The 27,256-nt window shown below is 53.3% G+C and overlaps 2 protein-coding genes across 3 annotated transcripts in view; one reads left to right on the top strand and one right to left on the bottom strand.

Moving 5' to 3' along the window:
• The first annotated feature begins 184 nt into the window (after positions 1-184).
• Get4 (guided entry of tail-anchored proteins factor 4) lies at positions 185-19,296 on the top strand. Of its 2 annotated transcripts, none has more exons than XM_052754285.1 (9): positions 185-421; positions 11,209-11,287; positions 11,607-11,685; positions 12,346-12,495; positions 14,629-14,767; positions 15,801-15,941; positions 16,019-16,094; positions 16,228-16,300; positions 18,215-19,296. In XM_052754285.1, the coding sequence occupies exons 1-9, from the start codon at positions 255-257 to the stop codon at positions 18,301-18,303; spliced, it is 993 nt and encodes a 330-aa protein (XP_052610245.1). In that variant the 5' UTR covers positions 185-254; the 3' UTR covers positions 18,304-19,296. The 2 variants fall into 2 exon arrangements, with proteins under 2 accessions (XP_052610245.1, XP_052610244.1); XM_052754284.1 differs by having other exon boundaries at positions 188-421; positions 11,604-11,685.
• Positions 19,297-21,322: 2,026 nt separating this feature from the next.
• Positions 21,323-27,256, bottom strand: part of Adap1 (ArfGAP with dual PH domains 1) — a 52,029-nt gene continuing 46,095 nt past the window's right edge. Inside the window, exons 7-11 of the mRNA XM_052754289.1 lie at positions 24,000-24,083; positions 23,713-23,775; positions 23,051-23,122; positions 22,635-22,863; positions 21,323-22,482 (exon numbers count right to left, since the gene is read on the bottom strand). Of these exons, the coding sequence (XP_052610249.1) occupies positions 22,454-22,482; positions 22,635-22,863; positions 23,051-23,122; positions 23,713-23,775; positions 24,000-24,083 (477 nt within the window). The 3' untranslated portion in view covers positions 21,323-22,453. The remainder of the gene's footprint in view (positions 22,483-22,634; positions 22,864-23,050; positions 23,123-23,712; positions 23,776-23,999; positions 24,084-27,256) is intronic.

Below are 27,256 nucleotides of genomic sequence, written 5' to 3'. Positions count from 1 at the left end.
ACCCCCTCCTCTTATTCCCCGCCCATACTCGCACGGTCCTTTGCCGACCCGCCGGGGGCGTAGCTCGCGAGGCTCTGGCGGATCCCGCCAGACTCCGTGGCTCCGCCCGGATCACGTGCGGCCCGCGGCGCGCCCGCCCTCGCGAGGCTCCTCTCGGCCACCGTAGAGGGCGTGCGGTGGCCTCAGGGACGGAAGCCGGGAGGTGCCGCCGACCGCGCCTGCGACAGCGTCAGCTCTGCGCGGAGCGCCGGCCCATGGCGGCGGCGGCGGCGGCGGCGGCGGCGATGGCAGAGCAGGAGGGCGCCCGCAACGGCGCCCGCAACCGCGGTGGCGTCCAGCGCGTGGAGGGCAAGCTGCGTGCCAGCGTCGAGAAGGGTGACTACTACGAGGCGCACCAGATGTACCGGACCCTCTTCTTCAGGTGGGCGCGGGCGGTGGCTTGGCGCCGAGGCCCCGCCTCCGCTGCTGCTCATTGGCTGGGCTGCGGCGCCCCGCATTCTCATTGGCCCGCACGGCTGCCTGTCGTGGGTCGGAGCGGGGGCGGCGGGCTTGGACTACTCGGCAGGGCCTCCTCTTCCCTGCCTGGCTTCCCCCCTCCTCCTCTCTCGGCCTCACCTTTCTGGGTTCCTGCCTTCCTCGCTGCGCTGGCCTCTTCCGGTCTCTCCCCTTCCCAGGCATCCTCCCCCAGCCAACTTCTGCGGCCTCCCCTTCCCCAGGCCTCTCTGCGCTCTCCTAGGCCTCCTCCTTCCTTATAGGCCTCTCTTCCCGCCATTCCTAGCCCACCCTCTTCCCCGTCTGGCCTCCCCTGCTCTGGAGCCTCCCGCTGGTAGTCAGGTCCTGTTCTCAGAGTAGTTTTCTCCTGGTCCTCCTCTCAGTGGCCAGTGGCTGGGGTGCCTCCACCGGCTTGAGTGTGTTCAGGTGCAGACACGATGGGCCTGCCCGTGGCCATCTGCAGGGTTGATTCCAGGTTCCTGCCTGTGAGCCTCTGCCTGCTGATAATCCCCACTTCGACCGTCATTCCTCACTGCGAGAGAGCAGCATTCCTGCTCCATGTCCGTGGTGTGGGTTTAGCCTCTGCGCCCCTCAGACCTACTTTTTGTGTTAGTCGGCTTTGTTTGTTTTAGGGCAGTTTTCGGTCTACAGTAAAATGAGTGGAAAGTGGTCATATTGAGTCTGCATAGAGGTACAGTGCCAGTAACACATTTTCAGCCATCCAGCACTGTCAACGTAGGGTCCCTGTGCACTGTGGGACTCCTCCCACAATCACCCCCTCCAGCTTGCTCCTGGTGTGGTGCGTTCTGCGGACTGGGTGAAGCTGCTGTGACAGTGGGTGACACCTTACACGGTGGCCTCACTGCCTTGAAGCCCTATATATTTGTGCTCACCCTTGTTTACATTTGAGGACAATTTCCACTTCCTCCCCACGTGCCCAGAGTGAGCCTGACAAATAGCCAGGAGGACATAGTAGGGAAGGACGTGTGACCGAGGCCACATGTGGGAGTTGCCAAGCCATCAGAGACCAGGCCTGCAGTATTTTCCCTCCATGACACTGCTCTGCCCGCGGCCTTGGCAGGTGTGGGGCGAGCCCTGGCATCCTTGTTTTCAAAGACTTCCCATTCGCTTTGTCTGTGGAGTGGCCTGGATTAGGCGCAGGGGGGTTAGTCAGTGACCAGCAGCTTAACATTAGTCCTCACTGCTCTAATTTCACGTTACCTAAAGGGCAGCAGCCTTGTTGGGGAATTTTCTGTGTACTAAACCAGACACTAGAAATGCAAACCAGTCTGGCTACATCTGGTTCCGTCACATTGTCCTGAGTGTCTTTAAAAAAAAACAAAACAACTAATTATATTGGGAAGGCACTTGCTTTATTTTTTAGTTAAAAATCTGTAGCCAGTCATGGTGCCCATGCTTTTAGTCACGACACTGAGAGGCAGAGGTAGAAGAGTCTCTCTCGAGTTCTAGGCCTGCCTGGCCTACAAAGTGAGTTCGAGAGCAGCCAAGGCTATTATACAGAGAAACCCTGTCTCAAACAACAACAACAACAGTTAAGTTCTACATGTACAAGTGACAAGTGATTGATAAGTAACTGGTTTTAAATATTTTTGTGATACTGGGGATGGAACCCAGGATATCTCACAAGCGAGGCAAGGACTCTACCTTTGAGATACACTACAACCCTTTTTTAAACTTAGAATTTTGAGTGAGTATGCCTTCAACTCTGTAGCCCAGGCAGGCCTAGAATTCTTGATCCTCCAGGCTCAGCTTCCTAAGTGTCTGGGACGACAGGCCTATGTCATCAAGCCAAATGAATGGTTAGTTTTTCCTATGTTGATGTTTTACAGGGCAGGGTCAGCCAACTGGCCCAAGCAGTTGTTGAGTGAACAAACAAAGGAAAAAACACAGCTTTGGATTGCAAGGGTTCCTCTATGTAGCAGGCCAATCACTGTCTATACTTCTGCAACAATGGGGGGACATCCTGGCGTCTTACCTGTTTTTGTTTGGTTGGTTTTGGTTTTTGGTTTTTCAAGACAGGCTTTCTCTGTGTAGCCCTGGCTCTCCAGGAATTCGCACGTAGATCAGGATTTCCTCGAACTCAGAACTCTGCTTCCAAAGTTCTGGGTGGGATTAAGGGCATGTACCATGAGCCTGGAGAGATGGCTCAGTGGTTTAGAGTGCTGGCTGTTCTTCCAGAGGACCTGGGTTTGATTCTCAGCACCCACATGAATGCTCACAACTGTCTGTAACTACAGTTACAGGGGATCCAACTCCTTCACACAGACATACATGTAGGCAAGACATCAAAGTACATAAAATAAACAGGTAAATTTTTTTAAAGGTGTATGCCACCACCACCAGTACCATTTTTTGATTCATCAACAAAAGTGGATCTCCCAGAATAAACATGTTCTTGTTTTGAACCAGCCCTTCTGTGACTGAGGACATTCAATTAATTTAGTCTTATGTGACCAGAAGAGTTCCCTTGGTCAAGGTGAACTAGGGATGATGATGGACAAGTTCTGCCTCTTCATTGTTTGAGGCCACATGTTATCAGCATACAGGGAACCCGCCATCAGTGTGTTCCAGGGACACAGCATTCTACTGTGGCCCAGTACTTGTTACCGAGCTTAATGGACTTCAGCTTCCCTGAACTACTTGAAAATGAGGGAAACTGAGTCAACACTGCTGCCCTGGGGACTCAGGGGTTCCTGTGGAGTTCCACATAGGCTCAGGGTCATTCCGTGGGGTAGGACTACTAGAGACATCATAATGTTCAAAGGCACTGGTTTTTAAATCTGTGTGTCGTTGCATACACATATTAACATCAGGACAACTTTCAGGAGTCCATTCTCCCCTTGAGGGTCCTGGGGATTGAACTCAGTTAATCCTGCTGAGCTGAGTCATCTCACCTGGTTTTTCAGCTTCTTTGAATGGATAAGTGGTATTTACATATTTAAAGTGAGTATTTATACTACACAGAGAAACCCTGTCTCAAAAAAAAAATAAAAACAAAGTGAGTATTTGCATAAATTTTTTACTTTGGAAGATGGTGATGCTGAAGATGTTCATGGTCATGACCCCCCCCCCCCCCATTCCCTCTCTTAAGCTAGTATTCCCAGGCAACTTGTCTGTTATTCTGTACAGTGGTCAAGGGGCTCTCCATCTATGTGGCTTTCTAGTTCACTCAACAAAATGTTCTGAGTCTGATCCATATTTATAGCATGTTATGTCCTATGAATGTGTCACAACCCATTATAACCTCACCACTCAAATCCCGTGTGGGAGAGGAGGAGCTAGGTAGTCCACAGAGATTGGGCCTTGGTGACCTGAGAGCCCCCTGACATAACCATGGGTCCTGTTGTGGCAGACCACCTTGTCTTGTCTCTTCAGATGTCTCCCAGGACGACGGATGAGTTTTGCAGGCCTGGTTGTTGGTATCTCAGCAAGTTAGAAGCTATTTGGCTTTCCTGTGACAGCACCACCATGCTGTCCTCCAGGGCCCCAGTGTTGGTTGCTTTGTGTGGGTGAGGAGCCTTTCTAGTTTCAGCCTACCCAGTCCTCCACTACTTTTCACTTCTGTCCTACAAAGTGGTAGTGTGACACTATTCCTTGAGAGACATGAACGTCACAGATAGGAGATCACAGACAGTACAGATACCACCAAAGTCCAACTTGGGGAGCCAGCATTGGGTTACTTCCATGAGTATGGGTGAGGGGTTACCTACAGGAGCAGAAATGATTCGAAGACAGCTGTGTCACCAAAGCTCACCCCAGCATGGGTGACAGTTGACAAAAGGAGACCTGGAGTGCAGTGCACAGCCTGTAGCCAGCTCAACAGGTTGGAGAATTCCCTTTCCAGTTCAGTTGGTCTGAACCTCTTGCTTTCAAGCCGCTGGGCTTGTCCATGAGTTTCAGCACTCCTTGCAGCTTGTAATGCTTGGGCCTAGTGAAGCTGGTGGAGCTCGGTCTTCCTGAAGCTATGGAGTTGTTTTGTTCCTGAGTTGGAGAAGCTCCTGGCAGGTTGGAAAGTTTCACCTCCCTTGGATCATCCCGGTGTGTCCCCTACTTTTGACGTCCTGTGTGTTAAAAGAAACCCTACAGTGTGTGTTAAGCACACCATAGCCTTCTGAGGTCACTAAGTCATGGTAAAGTGTCCCTTGTCCTTGGATCCGTGTGCTGGATGAGCATGTTAGACCAGCGCCTCCCTCCGCCCTTGTGATGTATGCATGTGCATTTGTGTGCCTGTATATCTGGAGGCCAGAGGTTGACTTTGGGTTACCTCATCAGTTGCTTTCAACCTTTTTTGGGTTTTTTGGAGGCGGATTCTGTCATTGAACCTAGCACTCACTACTGCCGCTGGGCTGACAGGCCAGCAACTCCAGCACTGGGGTCACAAGTACACACAACCACACCAGATTTTTGTTTTGTTTTCCTTCGTTTTGTTTTTTGTCTTTTTTTTTTTAATAAATGTATTTATTTTGTGGATGGGTGTTTTGTCTGCATGAATGTCTGTGTGGCATGTGTGTGCTGGGTGCCTACAGAGACCAGAAGAGGGCATCAGGTCCCCTAGACCTGGAGTTACAGGTGGCTGTAAGCTGACATTTGGTGCTGGTGATCAAACCCAGGTCCTCTGGAAGAGCAACCTCCAAGCCATTTCTCCAGCCCCCATGTACAGGCTTTATGTGGGGGCTGGAGATGTGAACTCAGGTCAGCACACTTGCTTAGCGTGCAGTTAGCCATTGAACCATTTCCCTAGCCTGTGGACCACCTTCTGTCCAGCTCTGATTTTCTCTCTTTAGCCAACACTACATGAATCCTGTAGTCCAGGCTAGTCTCAAATTCTGTATGTAACCAAAGATGATCTTCTGCTCTTCCTGCCTCTACCTCCTCAGTGCCATGATACAGGTATGTATAGCTGTAGCTAGAGTTTTCCTGCCTGGCCCACAGTCAGGACAAATCTCTCTCACCCGCCAGTCCCACAGCCGCTCAGACCCAACCAAGTAAACACACAGAGACTTATATTGCTTACAAACTGTATGGCTGTGGCAGGCTTTGCTAACTGTTCTTATATCTTAAACTAATCCATTTTTATAAATCTATACCTTGCCACGTGGCTCGTGGCTTACCGGCATCTTCACATGCTGCTTGTCGTGGTGGCTGGCAGTGTCTCTCTGACTCAGCCTTTCACTTCCCAGAATTCTCTTCTCTGCTTGTCCTGCCTATCCTTCCTGCCTGGCTACTAGCCAATCAGTGTTTTATTTACTAACCAATCAGAGCAACACATTTGACATACAGAACATCCCACAGCATACAGCCATACCCAATTTTTCGCAGTGCTGGAGATGGAACCTGGGCCTCCATGTATACCAAGCGAGCACTCCACTGAGCTCTGTCCTCAGACCCCTACCACCACCACCAAGTGCTGGGATGACAGGTGTGACTCATGTGCCCCAGCCAGTAAGAGTAAAATCAGCTGGAGTCCTGGCACAGCCCTTCCTTTGTGGGTTAGATGAGACACTGCTGCTGTGAGTCTCCTTAGAGCCTGTAGAATTTGTCCCCTGCCGTGCAGAGCTACTTATGTGTGTAGAAGGTGATTTTAAGTGTCACACAGGGCCTTGTGCATGGAGCTGAGTGCCAAGGAAGACTGACTACTCTCAACTGTCCCATGGCCTTGGGGCACCCAGCCTGCGTAGTCACCCAGAAAGGAACACCCACTACCACCCCTCTGCTCCAGGAATTTTGTGATGAGAAAATTTTTTTCATTGTTGGAACTTTAATCTTTACAAACTTTCACTGACCTGGCAACAGGTTATTTCAATAAGGTAGGACATGGTCAGTGGGAGGTTCAGATCTTAGGAATTTGGTGTGTCACCGACGGAATACTTCCTTTGGTTTCTATGAGTGTTTTTCTTGCTAAGCCTCAGATAGAAGGGCTTGGGAGTCTGGTGTCCTGCACAAGCCTCCCTAAACTAGTGACTGTTATTAAGAACAGTACCTGTGGTCTCTGTTCATGCAGATAGCAACATGAGGTTGCTTGCCTATGAGTACAGCATTTGCTTTTCTAGAATGCTCTTCTGCAGTACCAGAATTATGTGACCTTCCCTGGGGGGGATGTGAATAAACATCTCTTCACCCAGTAGGGCACCGAAAGACCAAAGTTAACAGTTTTATCCAGTCTAGCTTAGTGAATCAGTGAGCTTATTGGGGTTACCTACAGGAGCGTCATGAGACCCAACAGCACCCCAGTATGGGCGATGACTGTATCCCTGGATTTCCAGCATAATCTGCAGGCAGCCTAGCTGGTGGAGGCATCTTTTTATCTGGCAATTGTTCCTGTTTCTTTCACCTTGTGGAGAGAGCCCATGTGCAGCTTTTAAGTTGCAGAAACTTCTTGGGACTTGTGATGTTTTTTTACTTCTTTTTTTTTGTCTTTGCTTTTTGTTTTTTGTTTTTCGAGACAGGGTTTCTCTGTGTAACTTTGCGCCTTTCCTGGAACTCATTCTGTAGTCCAGGCTGGCCTCGAACTCACAGAGATCCGCCTGCCTCTGCCTCCCGAGTGCTAGGATTAAAGGCGTGCACCACCAACCGCCTTTTTTTTACTTCTTGAGGCTTGTTCACTCACTTCCTGAGTTTTAAGTGTGCATCTCCCTCCCCCAAGGAATGTTTCAGTTTAGGAAATAGCTGTAGGGCATGCTACTCTTTCTACTGCTTTCAGAGTCCTCATCCCCCTCTTCAGCAGTGCTTGCTGAGGCTCGGGGTGATTTTCCTTCATTTGTGGTTGAATGCTGTACAATGCCATAACAATCCATCCGAGTCTCAGCTTGATCTGTTCTAAGGCTTTACACTACACCTCCCATTGGAAAAGAGAGACTTCCTTCCCTGACCAGTTGAGGGGCCAGCAGCAGTAATCTGTGAGGGAAATAGAAATGTCTAATTAACAGGCACAATGTAGCCATTTAACAAAGCAATAGCAGTAGTCCCCCCGCCGGGTCTGCGACCTTGTTGGCGGTGGACTTTTGCCCGGGCTTACAGTAGCAGGTAAGAGTTTCGAAAGGCTGTGACCCAAGCCGAAAGAGGTTGGTGCTCCTGAACAGTTGGGTACTGTTGCACCCAGGGTACATCTTCCTGCTGCTGGTACTGCAGCCGCAGAGTCCATAGCCTCTCAGGGCAGTCGGGAACAGCTGCCCCACCAGCCTCCATGCCTGTGGCACTACAAAAGCCTGTGAGTGCGAGAGAACTTTGAGTTCTAGCCTCCATGTCCTGCAGCCAAAGCATGTGGTGTCTTTAACAGTCGGGACTTACCATCTGGTTCTAGCACGTAGCCTTTCTGGTTTGTGGGACCTCCCTGGCCACCAATTTAACAGGGATAGATAGTTCACACCTGGCAGTGCAGTTCTCACTTGACAACCTTACTGCTTCTGAGAGTGCCTTTCCCATTCAGGCAGGCTGTCTCTGTTTAATCTCCTTAATTTCCCTATTTCCTGTTCTAGCTGTTTTTACACATCTGTAAGATACTTAAAGGGTTAGCGTTCTGTCGTAAACCTTTGAGAGAGAATGGGCAGATTCTCTGGAGGTGCACAATTACCCATTCCAAATAAGCGTCCATGGTCTTAAGCAGCTAAGAGAACCCTAAAAAAGAGTTGGTAGCAAGCCTGGACCAGCAGGAAAGACCTCGTGACTTCTGTCAGTTGTTCTGTCACCAGAGAAATGTTGGAGACAATAGCCCAGTACTATGGTTGGGTGACAGCACCCCATCTGGCCCTCCAGAAGCCACAGGCATTTTCCATGAATCACCTGACATCATCCTGGGCTGCTGCTGCCCCAGGACTGCTGTGCGTCTCTGTTCCTGGTGTTCTGTTGGGCAGGTTTGCGCTGCTTGCCTTGACTCAGGCCCAGGAGAGGCAGGAACTCCTGGCTTACCTCTGGACCTGGTTCCTTGGTTCTGACAGGCACCCTAACCCTCACCCTTCCGGACCACCACTGCTGAAAGAGGCCCCAGTCTGAGCAGTCTTTATCCCAGTATGCTTCGCGCTGGAGCAGTAACTGCCCGCTCTGTTGTTACCTGCACTGTTGTAGCATTGATGTCTGCGGACTGTGGCTCAGGTTTTAAAGCCTCAGAAGAAGCTCACTACAAGCACTTGACTCTGCTAATATTTTTGTTTTTGTTGTATTTTCCCAGTGATTCCAATTCAACACAGATCTTGTCACATTTGCCTTCCAGTGGCCTGGGCACACCCTTTGGTCATCTTCACTCTTCTTTCTTTCCTTGTGATTGCTTTGCCATTTTCTGAACCTTGTTTACATGTCAGTCTTTCCGATCTGGAGAGCTTCTCCTACCTCATGAAGATCACGTCTCACCATCGGGCTAGCAAAGCCCACCCCAGTCCATGATGCCTGCTCGATCAGCCTCTCTCTTGACTCTTTGTCTGACTTAGTGAAGTGAGCACCAGACAGTACTTCTCTCATGTACAGTAATGCCTGTCTCTCCTCTGCTCTCTGCCAGTCCCTGATAGTCACGGAGACCTCAGCCAGCAATAACCTAGTGTCCTTTGAACTTTATGAGCCAGTGTACCGGGCCTGATTCCCCTCCTGTTGCCTAAGGTTGTGTCGCCGAATTCTTGTCTCAAGAGGGGGTGGATAACACATCCCTCGTTTCTCTGCTTGCTCTACACTCAGATTGACCCCGTCAGTCGCTGTGTTCTACAGCCTCGGGAGCGGTGGCTGTGACAGGCCCTTTCACTGTGTTTAAATCGTTCCTCATCAAGCTCAGTTCAGATGCTAAGTGCTCCGTTGTAGTTTCTTGGCCCGTTTGCTTGTTGAATCATGTACTTTCCCCTTTTGAAGGTTGGACTTGTGGGGTCTTTTCTATGATTTTTACCATGTTCTCTTCCTCCCCGATCTTAATTTCTTCCCGTGGATTTCCAAGTTTTTGGGTCTCACTCTCATCCTCACTTTTCCTGCCAATTACTAGGGGATAATAGTGGGAAGCATCCTGTGTCTTTTCCTACAACAAAGGCTATGCACCTGATACTGTAGCTTGTTCCCTTATGTGCTACATTCAAGGATTGTGGTAAATTCTCTAGTCCATCGGTGGTTTGGGTAACATCCCTGTGATATCCCATATCAAGTACAAGAAGATGGCCACCTAATGATTCTGCCTAGGAATGCTCCACTTTCAGATAGCTTGGCCTTGGTTGCGTGTCTTATCACCCATGGCCTGGAGTATGCACCCACCACTCCAACAAGGAGGTCCTCCATTCCATCCCACATGAGGAAAGGAAAACATAATGGGATTGCCTCATAGATGTTCCATCCTCACACAGATCACCACCCATGCTGGGCCGTGCAACCACTCTTCCTCAACTCATTGGCTCTTATTTGGGCACCAGTTGTGTTGTGTGACTCTTCCTGCAGAGACATGGACAAATATCTATTCACTCCAGATAGGTCACTGCCAGCAGACCAAAGAAAGGATTGAACCCACATCCCGCTTACTGGGTCTTTGAGCTTATAAGGCTAACAGGGCAATGGATGACTCAAAGGCAGCTGCATCGTTGGCATTCCCTGCACAGCTTCTAGCTTGTGGGTGGGTCCATTCTCCCCACCAATTATTACTGTTTGTATAACCATGGTGAGAGGCTATGTGAGGTTTGTAAGTTTCAGGGCTGCCTAAGCCTTGTATGTTTACTTCTCCAGGGCTAAGGAGCTCCTTCCAGGGGGAATTATTACAATTTGGAAGAAATAGCTACACAACAGTCAAGTTATCTGCCTGGCTGGTGATGGGACCCCAGAGTGCATGGTGGCACTATGGGACCACTGCCTTCTAATGGTGCTGACAAGGCTCAAGGGTGGTTAGTGACAGGTGACTTCCATCTTGCAGTGTTGGCTTTCATATGCTGGCTTTACTATCAGTGCAGCCGCAAGGTGTTTGGGGACCTGTGCCCTACTGAGGATATCGGGGTGGCCCAGGTTGTGGACTGGTTGGATACACCCCTAAGAGGAGCCATCCATTCTGGTGATGTCCCATCATACCCCCAGGCTTGATTTGAGTGTTGCCTGCATCAGTAATGCTTTTGTATAGTCACCTTAAACTCCAGCTTTGCCCATGGGACCTTGGCTGTGTTCTTGGGTGATGGTGGGGCACTTGTCACACCTGCTGAGTATAAGGGTTAAGGCATCCACTGTTGAGCAGATGGTGCAGTACACAGCTTGTGTAGAGGGTGATGATTGAAGTTGGGCAAGTTGGGCCTAGGCAGAGTTGCTGCAGTCACTGTTGTCATCATCTCCAGGGATCTATCCCTACTTGTCCCCTACATGCAGACCAGTCCTGTTTTGAGGTAGACAGTGCCCATCTCCCCTGCCCCATCATGGAAGTTGCATCTTAGTCTGCTCTGGCTTCTCCTTGGGTTACTTGTTGGTTGGGCCTTGGGTGGAGGGTACCCTGCATGTTCAGGTGAGTATGTTGCTAATAGGGCCTATGTCCCCAGAACCTTCCACACAGCTGTGTTCAGAGTAGCTTGCCAGGGCGGTACTACAGTACCCAGCATACTCAGAAGAGTACTTAATAGTAAGTTACCTCGGCATTTGTAGCCACCCCAGGCATGGCTAACCAGCACATAGAAAGCAAGCACCCCTTGTAGGCATCTGCATGGCACATGGCTGGACTTCCAACTCATTCGTGGTTGGATTTCCCTTCTTCCCTATCTGCAGATACATGTCCCAAAGCAAGCATGCAGAGGCCCGGGAGCTCATGTACTCAGGAGCGTTGCTGTTCTTCAGTCATGGCCAGGTAAGCACTGCCACGATGAGGAAAGGCCTGAGGGGCGGGTGGGGTGTATTGAACTATCCTGGATCTGGCCACCAGTGGCATAGGGTCTTGGTCTCCATGGCTGTTGCTGTGGAGTCTTTGTGGTTGGAGCTCCAGGCTTGGTTCTGTATGGTTGCCACTTGCCAGTGACCCGGCTGCATTGCTCATTGGCAGTGTCCCTAGCTATGTGTCTACAGGCTGCCGTCTGCAGAGCCCACAGCCACCTGCTTTACCCCGGCCCTTCCGAAGGACTGGGGCCTGTTGTTAACCGCGGTTTTGTGTGTTGGTTGTTCTACAGCAGAACAGTGCGGCCGACCTGTCCATGCTGGTCCTCGAATCCTTGGAGAAGGCAGAGGTGGACGTAGCTGATGAGTTGTTGGGTGAGGACTCCACATGCATGGTGTACTGTGCAGTAGCCTGTCAACATGGGCTTCTGTAACTGATCTCCTCCACAGTCCCTTCACCACCTCCAGTCCCACTTGGTGGGGGACAGGGGTGGGTCTCTGACTCCAGGACTGATTTTTGTCATGGGATGGTCACACTCGCCATGCCCAACTGAGCCCCTGGGCACACGCTGCAGACCTCTTGGTGGCAACTAATCCCACTGAGCCAGCATGTGGCTGCTAGAGCCCTTTCTGCAAACTGCTCTGTGGCCTCCCCTGTTCTTACAGAGGAGGAAGCTGCTCTCATCTGGAGCCTTCCTGCTGGTCCTCTGCTCCCACAGAACTGCCTCTCAGCATGGCCCACTCACATCCACATAGTCAGAAGGGCAGTGGGCAAGCCAGCCCGGGGAGGCCCCAGACCTGTACAGTGCATGCGAGACACCCGGCAGCACTCGACCGACTGGCTTCTGGGCGTTCTGTTGAAGTTATATAATGGGAGGGTAGTTGGGGAGAGCTGAGACAGGGTCTGACTCTTCCAGCCCAGGCTGCTCTGACACATACAGTACTTCTCCAGCCTCTTCCCAGAGTGCTGGATTTTTGTTGACCTGAGACATCTAATATGTGCCTTTGGTAAGGGTCTAATTGTGTCATTTGCAGAAAATCTGGCTAAAGTGTTCAGCTTGATGGATCCAAACTCTCCTGAGCGAGTAGCTTTTGTGTCCAGAGCCCTGAAGTGGTCCAGTGGAGGATCTGGGAAATTGGGCCATCCTCGGCTCCACCAGTTGCTGGCCCTAACGCTGTGGAAAGGTAGGCATGGGATCTCGTGTAGCCAGCAGCCGAATCCTCTGTGTACCTGCCTGCTGAGAAGTCGGAGAGGCCATGGGGAAGAACATCAGCCTGTCTTTCACGGCTAAGTCCAGTGTTTCTGCTTTGCTAGTAGACTGACCCGGATGGAGCCTCCACAGCTCATAAGGGACCCCTGGGGAGTGGTGCTGTCTCCTTTCCAGTTTCTGTCCTGATTCTCCCACTGGTCGCATGCTCCTCTTCCCACAACCTCTCACTGTCCTCCTTCCTCAGTAAGCCTCCACACTCCATCCCTTTGGTGGCTCCCTGCCCTCTAGTTCTCTTAATGTTTATCTCAGTTTTGGGGTTAGCGTCTCTTAGATATTTGGCCATGGAGTGGATTGCAGGTGTGCCTGGTCTTGGCTCTCGAGTTGGCTTGGGCACAAGACACATGATTGGTGAATGTCTGCTGGGACCTGAACAGTTCCTACCCCAGTGGCATTTCTGGGGAAGCTGGTGTGGAGCTGTACCCTGTGAGGGTGGCATTCTTGCTACAGCTCTCCTAATGGGTGGGCTGGGCCTAATGGAGCTTGGGTGAGAAGAGACAATGCTTAGAAGTGCACAGTGACCTGTGACACACACCTTCCTTTGTGCTTTGAGAATTCTAAAGGTCTGAGCCAGAGGTAATGTCATTCAAAGTTGAGTATAGACTAGTTCTGTGAGCAAGACCTGCTGCCATGCCCCCTGTAGCCATGACAATCACAGGATGTACTTGATCAAGTTCTTTGAGTCCAGCAGGTGTCCACCCAGAGGTGCACCACCCCCCCGCCCCCAGCAAATGTGCTGAGACAGACTCCCATACATCCTGGGGGCTTATGGTACTTCCTCTTCCCTCCCTCCTGGGCACTCGGCACTCTACCTCCACTCCAGAGCTACAGGGAGAACAATCAGGAACTTCACGGAAGCTCAGAGGAAACCCCTAACCCCCAGAGCTCAGGAGTGTCATTCCTACGTGTGCCTACTGTGTACCTCAGAGCTCTGCCTTCCTCTTGAGGGCTGTTCTGTCCTCCAGCTGAGAGCAAGCTGCCTGTCACTTGTGGGCCAGGCCTTCACACAGTACATGCCTGGCACATGGTCTGGAAATGTCCAGTCTGCATGATAGTGCTGCCAGCAGGGACTCTTAGATCCACTCAGTAGCAGTGTCTGAGAGAGGTTGTAGTGACTGTGTCCCCCGGGATGGGTGAGGTACTGAGCCTAGGCCACATCCATTCCAGGGACCATGACTACCTGGGGAAGGGGGTTTCCAAGTACTTGCTCCAAGATTAAGTAGCCCAGGGTAGGGTACCATTCACTTCCCAAAGTGCCCTGCCCCACTCGGTGAGACAGAAGCAGGCTGTGAATGAGGGTCTGCCCTAATTACTTTGCGTGTGCGTGCACGCTCGCTCGCTCTCACGCTTGCGCTCTCTCGCGCTCTCTCGCGCTCTCTCTCGCTCTCTCGTTCTCTCTCTCTCTCTCTCTCTCTCTCTCTCTCTCTCTCTCTCACACCCCAAAGCCCTGGGCAGAAAAGCTCTTTGTGTGTGGGTCAGGGGCTGGGGGACCTGAGTTGTTGGTATTGAGGGGCCCCCTTCCTCCTCCTGCTGTCAAGGCCCCAGGAATAGAAGGAATCCCAGGTTCCTACTTGATCTTACTCAGGATTCCCAGCATGCTCTCCTGTTAGGCTTTGGGCTAAAATGCTAGGCAGGTTTCTGCCTTTAAACATAACAGGCGCTGATGATCTTCACTGTGTGCAAAGGAGCTTCCCTCAGCCAGGACCTTCTGGGTAGTTAGAAGGTCAGAAGAAATAACTTGCTGTGGACTCAACTCACACGCACACAAGGGTTGGGAAGACATAGCAGTTTCACACATTTAGAACAGGGAGAAGGGAGGCTGGGTGACTGTGCCCATTGAGCTGTTTGGTGTTGGTTCTCTGGGCACAAGGAGGCTGGTGACAGGCAGATGTGAGCAGCTGTGCAGACAGACAGCTCGCTCCAGGGTTCCTGTCCTGGCAAAGGCAGCAGGTGTGCCAGGGCAAATGGGTTGGAGCAGGGGAGGAAGAGTGGGTGGCTCTGTGCCCTCCTTGCTCACACATGCCCATCTGCAGATTCTTTCCCTTCACAGAGCAAAACTACTGTGAGTCTCGGTATCATTTCCTGCACTCCACTGACGGCGAGGGCTGCGCCAACATGCTGGTTGAGTATTCCACTGCCCGAGGCTTCAGAAGTGAGGTGGACATGTTCGTGGCCCAGGCTGTGCTACAGTAAGTGCTCCTGAGGACTTTGTGGGGCCTTTGTACAGCTCCCAGCCTGGAGTGGTAACAGCCCTGAACAGACCTCCTTGTCCTTAGACTGCTCTGTGCTTGAGGGAGAGCCTCGGGCCCAAGGCTGTCTTTTCAGCTCACACAGTGTCTGCTGCTGCACTCTGCGGCCTGCCCTGCTTAGGTGTGTGCAGCTGTGTTTGCCCATCCTCACCGGAGGAGTGAGGTGCAGTCACTGCTGGGGGGCGGTTCGTCCTCACCTGCCTGAGTCAGGAGGGCACCGCACCTGGGTTTGTTTTGATTTTAAATGACATTTTTATTATTTACCTAGTATATGCAGAGAGCGGAGGTGCAGGGCACACGTGCTGTGGTGTGCGTGTGTAAAGGTGAGAGTGCAACTTGTTGGAGTCCTCTCCCTCCACCATATTGGCCCTAAGGTTGAATGCATCCTCGGGTTTGATGACCAGCGCCTTACCTATTGAGCCATCTGATCTGCTTCTTCAGGCCCCCCTTCCTAGGGGACAGTGCTCTCCTGTGGTCATCCACAAAAATGCCTTGCTGTGTGGATGGTAGCAGGAGGGTCTGCTGTGGGGACTCAGCACTTTATCTCCTTTTGGGGCAAGTTCTCACTGTAAAGCCCGGGCTGACCTCAGACCTGGAGCACTTGTCCTGCTTCAGCCTTCCGGGTGCTGGAATTGCAGGCATATGCCACCACAGCCAGTTGTGATGTTGACAAGGAATTGTGTAGCGTCTCCAGCTCGCCAGCCTGGCTCTGGGCGTGGACTACAGCTGTTGTCCCCCACTGAAGTACTGCAGACTGCTGGGGTAACATCCTGGGCAGAGGCCAAGCCTGCCTAAAGCCCAGCACAGCATCAGGGTCAGTTTCCTACTCAGCCCCCTGCACCATGTGCTCCTATGACAGATGCAGGCAGGTGTGGAGAAAGCAGAAGCCATGGTTGAGGAGTACGTGCCCACCTCGCCCCCATTTCCTAGCTCTGCCTATGGGATTTCACTCATTGGATCTTCTCACGTGCAGGTTTCTCTGTTTGAAAAACAAAAACAGTGCCCTGGTGGTCTTTACAACATACACACAGAAGCACCCGTCCATCGAGGATGGGCCACCCTTCGTTCAACCCCTGCTCAATTTCATCTGGTTTCTGCTGCTGGCTGTGGACGGGTGAGTGAGCTGGGTGCTGGGTGTGTGTCTGTGCGGTCACGGGTCTCACTGGGAGTCATCCTTGGTTCTTACTGCAGTGGCAAGCTGGCTGTGTTCACAGTGCTGTGCGAGCAGTATCAGCCGTCCCTGCGGAGGGACCCCATGTACAACGAGGTGAGGCCCTTGCACTTGGCTGAGGCTCCCCACCTGGGCCGCAGCCTAGAGGAGGGAGAGAGCGGGCAGGCCCAGCTGGGCCCTGGGGCTGGACACTGCTCACCTGCTGACCCCACTGCCCTGCTTCTTGCAGTACCTCGACAGGATTGGACAGCTCTTCTTCGGTGTGCCGCCAAAGCAGACATCCTCCTATGGAGGCTTGCTAGGTGAGCCATGTGGTCTGGTCTGGGACAGGTGGCTCCCTTCGGTCCTTTCTGCCATGAGTCCAGGCTGTCTGCATGGACACAGGTTTCTAACCTGCTGTCGAAGTTTGTGACTCTACAGCTCAGGCTGTCCACTGGGCACCACTTGATGGATCTGAACTCCAAATATGAGCACCCCCACCAAGGCAGGGCCAGTGCAGTGCAGTCCTCTGTGCATTTGAAGTGTCCGATTTTCTTCTTCTAGTGCTAGAGACTCAGGGAGGTCCTTGAACACACTAGACAAGTTTTTACCACTGACCTGCATCCCCTCCCCAGCCCTTCTAAGTTCATGTTTTATTTTATTTATTTTTTTTTTAATTTTTTTAAAAAATTTATTTATTATATATACAGTATTCTGATTGCATGTACGCCTGTAAGCCAGAAGAGGGCACCAGATCTCATTACGGATGGTTGTGAGCCACCATGTGGTTGCTGGGAATTAGACTCAGGACCTCTGGAAGAGCAGTCAGTGTTCTTAACCTCTGAGGCGTCTCTCCAGCCCCTAAGTTCATGTTTTAAGTAGTAAATCCCCCTTCAGCGTTCAGAATTCTGTCTCTTGTGTTGGCAGGGACTCTGCAGGCACCATGCATGGCATGAGCTGTACTGTGCCATTACCTGCTGGAGTGTGGAACCTCCATGCCTGTGCTGTGAAGACAAACACTGTGTTGTGGAAGGGAGTACAGCTGGGCTCACATGGGCTCTCTAGGTGCGGGCTGTGCCTTAGTGACTTGGTGTAGACTATGACAGTGTTTCTCTAGTTTATTGTTGTTGATGGTTGGTTTTTTGAAACAGGGTCTCATTATATAGTTCTGACTAGCCTGGAATTTGCTATGTAGATCAGGCTGGCCTTGAACTCAGAGATCTTATAGCCTCAGCCTCCTGGGTGCCTAGCTGTTGTTGGTGTTTGCTTGTGACAAGGTCACTACTACCTGTAACTTGTGTTAGCTTCAAACTCAATTCGATCCTCCTGCCTCAGCCTCCTAGGTGCTAAGATCATGGTCTGAGCCTACATACCTCGTTTTTCTTAGGATGTTTGTCTCTCTTGAGCCTGTGGCCTGTGGAGTGCATGAGCAGGGTCCAGCTGTCTCCAGCAGTCTCCAGCAGAGCACTACTACTTTCTCCTGTCTGAGCAGCTCTGCGGGATTGGCATTCCGGAAGCATGTGCACATATCCCAGTGCAGAGTAGCAGTCCAGGGTCGTTAGGATGTATGCTTGCTTGTCCCACAGAGTTTTAGAGCCAGCAGTTCCCCTTTGCCCCAGAAATGCACCAGGGTACCCAGTGGGGCCACAGGGAAGTGCAGGCAGAGGAGCCTCTGCATCCTCACACCCAGGCATCCTGGCAGAATGCTCACTGTCTGCCACTCTCAGGGATAGAGGACTCTTCAGGGTTGGCAGATACATGGTCCGTGTGAGTCCTGTGCGTTTGAGATGTGCACACAGGAGGTGGCTGTAAGTGGCTCAGATGTGACCTTGAGGCTCTGGTCTGCATGCTGTGTGGATTTCTCTGGTAGCCATGGGCCTTGGGCTGCTTCATGACGACTAGATTCCCCGGCTGGTGGAGGTTTGGGGTCTGTTCTGCCCCATCACTAGTCATCAGGGACATTGCTAGTGTGGCTTCCAAGAGCTGTAGCCAGCTGGGCCTCTGGACTCTGTTTTTCCTGCAAAGCATGGCGACCTGGGCATCAAACTCCTCTAGGAAGGTGGGGCTTTTGGAGCAGCACTGTCTCTGGGCATTGACAACATATGGCTGGGCGTGTCTTCGTCTAGGCAACCCACTTGAACGTGGTGACCTGGGCAGTGGGCTCCCTGGGGAGGTCGGGCTTCCAGGGTGGCACTGCCTCTGTGCATTAACCATCCCTGGCCGGTATCTCCCTCTAGGGAACCTGCTGAGCAGCCTCATGGGCTCCTCAGAGCAGGAGGAGGGGGAAGAGAGCCAGGATGACAGCAGCCCCATCGAGCTGGACTGAAGCTGCCTGGCCAGCGTGGAGATGCCCATGGCCGGCACCGCTGGGACGGATTCAGTGCCAGGCTGGGCACAAGGCCCCTTACCAGTGGGCTCCTGCTCTGCGGCTGGTGGGGCCACGTGTGCAGAGTCTGTCCCTATTTATGTATGGTGGCTGAGGGCTGTGTGGCCAGGACCAAGAGCAAGGCCCGGCTCCTGCTGGCCAACCGTGTTCCTTCAGATCACCCACAATAAAGCGCAGGCCTTGCTGCAGCACCCCGCTGCCGTCCTTGTCTCTGGTTCCTTGGGGAGGGCTGCAGGGTGACAGGCAGCCTGGCGGCAGGGACTGGTATCCCTTCTCCTGTATCCAGTGCAGCCATGGCATGCCAGAGGAGTGATGACCACTGCTGTAAGCCAGGCAGGATCCCGAGTCCTGCAGATAAGATTGGGTTTCTTGTTTGTTTGAATTCTGTTTGGACAGAGTCTTTTTTCAATCATGGTGAGCTTCCCAGGGACAGAGCACATGTGCTGTGGTGGCCAGGGTCCTTGGAGGTCACAAGCAGCTGGCCAGAGCAATGCCCTGTGGTCTATAGGGCTGTGGCCCTGCTGTAGTCTGTGGGCTTGTCCGTTCAAGCTGCAGCCCTGCTGGTCCCCATGAGCCCCACACTGCTGCTCCGGAAATGTTTTTAAAGGGTGCCGTAGATTTTCATGTCCTTCATTTTGCAGTATTTATTTTTACTGGGTGAGGGATTTTTCAACCTAATGTTTTAGGACTTAACCAAATAACCAGTCCAGAAATGAGCAACCCCATCCATTACTACAGATAATATCCACGCTACCAGTCTGATTATAAAGGGAGACACTTTATTTTTTCACAATTAAAATAGAGTTGTAGATTAATACACCTCTATCTTGCATGGGAAGGAGGGAAATATGCGTTATTTACTGTAAAAAAAAAATGGAATTTAAAGGAAGGCTTGTGTCACCTGTTGACTATAAATAAATCCTTTCTACTGGGCTTTGCAGTAGTCCTTTCTGGGTGAGCTCTGGGCCGGGCACGGGGCTGGCTTTGGACTGGGCATTCAGCCTCCACCTATGGGTGCAGAGGCTTTGGGCAGGGTGGGAGCGGCTGTGTGTCCAGGGTGGACCTGGCAAGTTCGGGAAGAAGCACATCCTGTGCTGTCTGTGCCATTGCCCTGTGTATCCAGGCTGCTGTGTCCACCAGGGTGGCCAGGGTTAGTGTCAGCAGGGTCCAAGTTCACTGGCTGGGATTTAGAAATGAAGCGTTGTATTGACACCACCTCCACCATGATGTGTGTCTCGGCCTCAGGGAGCAAGAGGAGTAATTGGTGCGTGGAGGGCTCAGTGCAGGGGTGACAGACATGGGGAGGCCCCCAAAAGGTGGGATATAGTTGGGCATAGCCCCAGGAAGGAAGCCATAGCCTGCTGGGCACAGGCCAGAGCTGCTCCCGTTCAGCTGTGACACTTGCTTCAGGATCATGAATTGGAGTCCATGTCATTGGTGTATTTTGGAACAGAACAGAATTCACATTTTGTGTATGTGTAAGGTTGGCCAGGATTAATGCTAGCTGAGTACAGAGGAAAGCAGACCGGGAGACATGCATGAGACCCTCCCCACACAGTGCCTCTTACACACACACAGTGCTCCTCTCACCCCCTAGTGCCCCTTACACAGTGCTCCTCCCACCCAGTTCTCTTCACCTCTTACACAGTGCTCCCCATACACACCCCTCAGTGCCCCTTACACAGTGCTCCTCCCACCCCCAGTGTCCCTTACACATGCAGTGCTCACACACACCGGTGCCCCTTATACACTCACCCCACACTACCCCTTACACGGTGCTCCTCCCACACACACCCCTCAGTGTCCCTTACACAGTGCTCCCCATACACACCCCACAGTGCCCCTTACACATGCAGTGCTCACACACACCGGTGCCCCTTACACACTCACCCCACACTACCCCTTACACGGTGCTCCTCCCACACACACCAGTGCCCCTTGCCCACACATACAGTGCTCCTCACACCCCAAAGTGTCTCTGCAACACAGTGTCCCTTCTCCATGCATTCCACTCCTCAGGATTTCATGGCAACAGTTCCCTGTGCCAGTTGCATGCCTATCGCTGTCAGCAGGTGAGACATCCTCCTCCTAGCCCTTGTACAGACTGGGTCCTGGCTGGGCTGTCACCCCTTGCTGAAGGATGTCCAAGGATACAGCCACTGCTCTTGGGTTGCCAGGTTCCCATCTAGTGAACAGTCTTTCCCTCTGTCCTGCTGCAGTTACTTGGACAAATGCCAAGGTGGTCAGTGTTGCTAGTGTACACTGATGTCTACATGCAGTGAGGTGACACTGGCGAACCTGTTGGTCCTGGTGGGGGAAAGGGAGGGGACCCTGGAATGTCATCACTAGCCCAGCGGCTATGGGGACCCTGACTAGCTTCCTGCCTCCCCAAGGCCTTAGCAGTGGGGGAAGGGCTTGGGTCATAGCTGGGTGGCAGAGTGCCTGCCTAATAGGTTCAGGGGCCCCAGGCCCCTTGTCCAGTGCCACGTGCAAACAGTTTTCAGTGGGAGCACAAGAGAGGGCTGGGGACACCCAGCTGGAAACGGGTACGACACCTGGCCGAAGCACTCCAGACTTGACCAGGGCTGAGCAGGAGCTGGGTGTCCAGGCACTTGCCACGAGTGTGCACCCATAAAGGCTAGGAGGTGTGGGCAGCAGTGGCCTAGGAGGGGTCTCAGTGTATAGGCTGTGGTAGGGGAGCCCAAGGACCCTGCTGGGGTTGGACCTTCCTGGGGTTGCAGCGCGCGCACACACACACACACACACACACACACACACACACACAGCATAGTGGCTGGGAAGTAACAGGACACAGATTGCAGAGTCAGGCCATCTCTGTCAGGCCTGCCAAGGAAGTGACATGGTTCTTCTCATGTCCCTTACTGCCCAAAGGGAGGCTGCCAGGGCAAGGGGGTTGCCAGCCCTCTCATCCCCACTTTAGCCACCAATACACAGAAGGGACCACGCCAGAGCCACACTTTATTCCAGGGGACATGACACAGGGCGGCAGCGGCCCCACTAAGGACCCCTCCCCCAGCTCCCTGGGGCGCAGCTTTGACGAGAACCAGATCGCTCACAGATGTATCCCCCACTAATGCTCCCCAGCTGTCCAGCGGCCAGGACCTGCCCTTTGGGGGTCCCATAGAAGGGAGCCCGGCTGATGGGGTGGCCAGAGGGCAGCAAGGGAAATAAATACAGGTGGCTTTAACTACTGGCCTGCCAGCAGCAATCAGGGCTGGGGGCAACCTCTCCTGCCCATGGCCACCTCTTGGTTTGGGCTGTCATTCAAGGGCCAGAGGGCACAGGTTACAAAGCGGGGACAGCACCGAACTGGGCACTGACGCCCAAAAGCAGATGGGGACCTCCCTGGCTCCCAAGGAAGCCGCTGCTGGGCTCCATGCACAGCACCCTGCAGGCTCCCTCCGGGCTGCTCCAGCCAGCTGTCCAAGGGCACTGGGCGCTCCAAGCAGGTGGGCCCAGGGCCAATGCACACAGTTCTCTTGGGGGGGAAAAACTGCTCCCAGTCAAAACACCCCCAGTGCCCTAGCTGGGTCAGTCCTAAGGGGAAGGAGAGCTGACCCCTGACCTCTGATCCCTGACTGACACAGAGCAGTGCTCAATAAATACTTGTTGAGGTGGGGGAGGGAAGGGGAGGCATGCGGCATGTCCCAGAGTGAGTCCCCAGCAGCCAGGCCAGCCCGCTGCCACAGCTGTCCATGGCTGTCCATAGCAGCCCAGCACCAAGTCCTGCCCTGAGGCCGAGATCCCCTCAGGCCAGGAGAGTTAGTAGGGGCCTGCTCGAGTAGGGAGGCGGGGCTTCCAGCAGCAGGGAGGGGGTGGGTCAGCTGGGCGTGGCTAGGAGCAGCATGACAGGGCCAGGGTCAGGTGAGGCCCAGAGTCAAGTCTGCCTTCAACTTTAATGAGGTTCTGAAGAAATGCCTGTCCAACGGGCTTGCCTGAGCCCCACCTGGCCATGCCTGGGCTGCACCAAGGAGCAGGGTGTGGGCCAGGAGGCTGGGCTCCCCCACTGTCCAGTGCCGCCTGTCCAGCCGCATGAATGCAGAATCCTGGGGCCTCCGGGCTCTCTTCCTTAGGGTTTATGCTTGAAGTGGGCTTCCACTAGAAACAGGAATGGTCCAACCTTGGGAGCTGCCCGTTCATTCAGCCTCCCCCCACAGCCACCTGGGGCTCAGGGTGCAGACACAGAGCCACACTTCACCCATGACCCCCACCCCCCCGACACCCTCCTACCCTGCACCTACACCTCTCACCTGCGTACTCCTGAGGCAGCATGGGCCTGTCCACCACCTTCTGGAAGGCTGCAATCCACTCCCGCTGGTCTGCCTCCGTCTCACAGGTGAACAGGAACTTGCGGTCGGGGGTGACAATGGTGATGCCGTGGGGCCAGTGGTGGCCCTGGGTAGATGGCGGGAGCCCCTCCAGCACTGTATAACCACTTTCCTTACTGCCAATGAAGACTTCCCCTCGGGCAAAGGCATCCTATGGGTGAGGAGAGGCTGGGGCATGACGAGGGAACCCCTCTTCCCAGGCTGTCCTCCCGGCTCCCTCTCCAGACCTAGCCAGCTGAGGCCCTAGAATCTCGGACCCCGAGGAACCCCAGTCCTATCATCTCACCAGTCACCCCTGAAACGGGTCAGTCAGGGGACTGTAGCCAGACCTTCCTTACCAGGGGGTCTTTGAAGTACATGAGCCTCCGGTCATCCATGGTAAACCAGCGCTTCCTGAAGCCTTCTGTCTGCTGTGGGTAAGGGAAGGTGGGGAGCAGTCAGGAGGCCCAAGGTGGACCTCTGCCCCAGCCGACAACCACTCAACACCCAGAGGGCAGGGCCTCACGGGGCACCACTCTGGCCAGCCAGTGCATGAAGGGCCCTGGTCATGCCTGAGACCCAGGTTGGGGTCCAGATCTTGAATGTCCTCCACCTACATGTTGCAGAGCAGATGTGACAGTCCTTACTGAAGCTGACCTAAGCCCTAATACCTGCAACCGAGTCACTAGTCTGGATCCTGGGTCCTCATCCCAGCACCAGAACACAGACAAGGGGACTCAAGGACCACCCTGAAGCTCAAGGCCACAGGACAGAGTGGCCAGCCCCAGGATGCTTGGGACGTACCTGGAAAAGGACTAATAACTCTATCTGTGCCCAATGAGTCCAGTGACCCAACACACACACACACACACACACACACACACACACACACACACACACACACACGGTGACCCCCAACCCCTCAGCCAGCCACCCAGCCTGACCCCAAGCAACCTCCAGACAGACAGAAGCAAGATGGCTGACCCTGAACAGGCCTAGTAGACTGCTGCTTGGCACTTACCTTAGGCCCTGTCTTCTCCATGTAGCCTTCCTTCAGGTAGTTCCTAGAGAGCTTGGGCACCAGCTGGGGCAGAAGAGATGGTGGTGAGGCCCACCCTGTGCCATCCCCTAGACTGTGTACCCGGCATGGCATGTCCCCCTGCAGCTGGGTGCCAACCCCAGAATGAAGAACTGCAGTCGACCCTGGTACCTCTCTAGGGGCCTGCCTACCTCTGGTCAGTCCTGTGACCCAACCCCAATGGGTCCCCACTCCCTCAGCCAGCAGGTGGCTCTGGGGCAGTCACTCACATCCGCATCGCTGGCTCCTGGGAAAGCCACCTGCAGGTAGTGGAAGCGGGCTGCTCGCAGCGCGTTGAACCAGTCCACGATCTCCTGAGGGCCGAAGCTGTGGTGAGTGGCGACTCCCGAGCCTCTGTCTCCTCCACAGACCCCTCAGCGGGGCTGGTACTCTGAGCAGCCTCACTGAAGGATGGGACGAACCCCCATTGCCTACCCCTCATTGCGCCAAGATGGGGCAGTCTGGTGACCAGCATCAGGGAAGAGGCTGAGGCAGGGGACTGAGTGAGGTTGACATCTGAGCTCTACACATCACAGGTACCTCTCCGCACCCAGCTCTTACTGCCCCCTCCCACGTTCCTGCACACATCTGGGGTCTCCCAGGCCTGGAGCTGTGACCATGTCCCTGTCTTGCTGCCGGGCCACGGGGACCCCCAGCCCCACCTGCCTTACTCAGAACCTGTCCGTTTTTGTCTTCCCAGACAGCCTGAGCCCAGCTTGTGTCCCCACACCTCTTCCTTGGCCCTTTGGGCTTCTCCTCAGCAGCTCAAGACACTGGCTTTCACAGCCAGCCCTCACAGCCCTGCCCACACGTCCCCACCCACAACTGGCCCTACCCACTTCCTCATTTGGCCCCACCCCCCGACCTGCAAAAGAGCTTGACGGACCTCCTCCTCCACACTAATCTCTTCTTTTCCGTCTTGCCCTTCCTGTGCTGTCCACCCCATGCTGAGGGAGAGACCCAAGCCTCCTGCTGCTGATCACCCTCACCCTCCTTGGCCATGGCTCACACTTAATCCAGCATCAGCCCTCCCAAACTCTCAGCTTTCAGGAAGCAGCTTGCTCCCTCTACAGGTGACGGGGCACCACAAATTCAGCCTTGGCCCTGTCCATCGCTCCCACCTGGCCCCGGGCTCCTTCTCCTTCCTGGTTCAAGTTGGGTTCAGGGCTGGGGAGGTGGTGGAGTCATTAAAATTGGTGCTTTGCAAGCATGAGAATCTGCGTTTCTGCTCCAGCACATCCATCCCAAAGCCTGGCATGGGGACGTGTGCTGGTAATGCCAGCACTGGGGAGGGGGAGGCAGGAGAACTCCTGGGGCTTGATGCCAGCCAGCCTAGTTTAACCAGTTAAATCCAGGCCAGTGGGAGACCTTGTGTCAACAAACAGGTAGGGCTAGGCCGATGGCTCAGCGGGTAAGGTGCATTTAGAACTGAATTTGAATGCCCAGAACCTACGTAAAGCCAGACACAGTAGAACCCAACACCTGCAATTCCAGTGCAAAATGGGAGGAGAAGCCAGGAGAATCCCTGGAAGTTCTCAGGCCAGCTAGTCTGTGATGGGCCATGAGACCCTGTCTCAAATGAGGTGGAAGATGAGGACTAATACCCAAGGGTGTCCTCTGACCTCCACATACACCAAGTGGCACACGTGTGCCTGCACTCACACTGTACACATACACGTATCCACGCATGCACACACACACACACACACGATTTTAAAAACAGACCTGACACTCCTCACAGCACCCTAGAACTTGCACCTGGGTGGGAGCTCACTCCCTCCTGCTCCCGGGCCTTTGTACACTCTGTTCTTTGGGAGACAGTCTTCCCCAGTTATCACAGTGGGGTTCTAGCGCCCCCCCCCATGTCTGTACCCTAATGCTCACAGGCTCAGCACAGCAGGTACCACGGCTGTCCCTGGAGAGCGGAAGGGATGCTGGGGTCCCCACTGTGGAAGAGCACAGTGTCTCAGTGGCACAAAGCCCCCTCATGTCCTCCCAAGAAGCAAGAAGGTGGAGGCCTGGAGTGAAATAACTCCTCTCACACCCTGAGTCAGGTCTTATTGGAACCAGCTAACACCACTTGAGATTTTGGGGTTTTTTTTTTTTTTTCATTTCTTTTCTGAGACAGGGCCTCACTGTGTATCCCTGACTGGCTTGGAACTCACTATGTAGACTAGGCTAGCCTCAAACTCAAGAGAGCCACTTGTTTCTACCTCCCGAGTGCTGGAGTCAAAGCCAAGTGCCACTATGTCTAGCCTACGCTTGAGAGATTTCTATTAAAGGCCTAAATCCACAAGACACAGAGACCAGCCATAGGCTGGAAGCTCGCCAGCAGATGAGCTGGCGTGAGTGGGCAGGAGCCCCAAGATAGCTACACGCCAGCTGCCCAGGGAGAGCTGAGATGGGCTGATGTATGGGGCCCACCGAGGAGCCCGTCTAGGTCACTCAGGGCCTGCAGGTGGCTTCCCTATAATCCCAGAGACAGGGTCCTCAGAGCAAGCTGGCTGTTAGACTAGTTGAGTCAGTGAGCCTGGGTTCGACTGAGAGAGCCTTCCTCGATGAATTAGGTGGAGAGTGGTCGGGGAAGACTCGCAGCACGAAGCTTGTGCTGCCACAGAAATGGATGCAGGTGCCCCTGCACTCTCTTGTTGTTGCTGTCCAGACACGGTCTCTCTGCGTAGCCCTGGCTGTCCCGGAACCCGCTCTGTAGACCAGGCTGGCCTCGAACTCACAGAGATCTGCCTGAGTGAGGTAACCCAACCCCAGAAGGACAGACATGGTGTGTACTCACTCACAAGTGGATTCTAGATATAAAGCAAAGAACAATTATACTGCAACCCACAGAACCAGGGAGGCTACATGGCAGGGGGCACCCTAGGATGACTGTGGCTTTTAATAAGTTTTGGTTTAACTCAGTCACTGGACAAGCCTCAGTGAAACGTTTCACTATTAGGATAAGAATTTGTACTGTATCAAGCTGATAATAGAAAAATAAATAAATAAATAAATAAATAAATAAATAAATAAATAAATAAATAAATAAATAAATAAATAAATAAAAATGAGAAAAAAAAAACCCACCAGCCTTGTGGACATGGACTAGACAAGAAAACAGCTCAGTGCTGGGAACATCCTAACTTGAATTCTCTTTCTAGCCAAAGTGCAGTGAGCAAAAGGTAAAATTCCAGAGAGAGGCTCTCAGACCACTCGCCTCCTAGACACATCGTCTGAGAAAGCTACCGCAGTGTGTGCTCCAGCCGAAACGGTATAAAGCAGCCCAGACTGGACCAAGACAGGGAAGGAGGAGGTGAGGCCCCCAAGCAGTCCACCCGTGTCCCTTGATGTCCAGACAGCCCTGGAGCTTGGGTGGACACAGGCCACTGCAGGCAGACGTGGCTGTTTGTCACAGGTAAATGAGACGGTGACCTAGATGGAGGCACTCGGACTACACTAGTGTGTCACAGGACACAGACCCTGGACACGGCAG

Source organism: Peromyscus californicus, unplaced genomic scaffold (assembly GCF_007827085.1).
Source record: "Peromyscus californicus insignis strain IS unplaced genomic scaffold, ASM782708v3 Scaffold_2__1_contigs__length_46816999, whole genome shotgun sequence".
NCBI lineage: Eukaryota > Metazoa > Chordata > Mammalia > Rodentia > Cricetidae > Peromyscus > Peromyscus californicus.
This window is presented reverse-complemented; position numbering and strand designations above follow the sequence as displayed.

Excerpts from the sequence above, each read along its gene's own strand:
- Get4 (XM_052754284.1), top strand. The coding sequence starts at position 255 with ATGGCGGCGGCGGCGGCGGCGGCGGCGGCGATGGCAGAGCAGGAGGGC. Across the intron at positions 422-11,208 it reads TACCGGACCCTCTTCTTCAG|ATACATGTCCCAAAGCAAGC; the intron begins GTGGGCGCGGGC and ends CCCTATCTGCAG. Across the intron at positions 14,768-15,800 it reads GTGGCCCAGGCTGTGCTACA|GTTTCTCTGTTTGAAAAACA; the intron begins GTAAGTGCTCCT and ends TCTCACGTGCAG.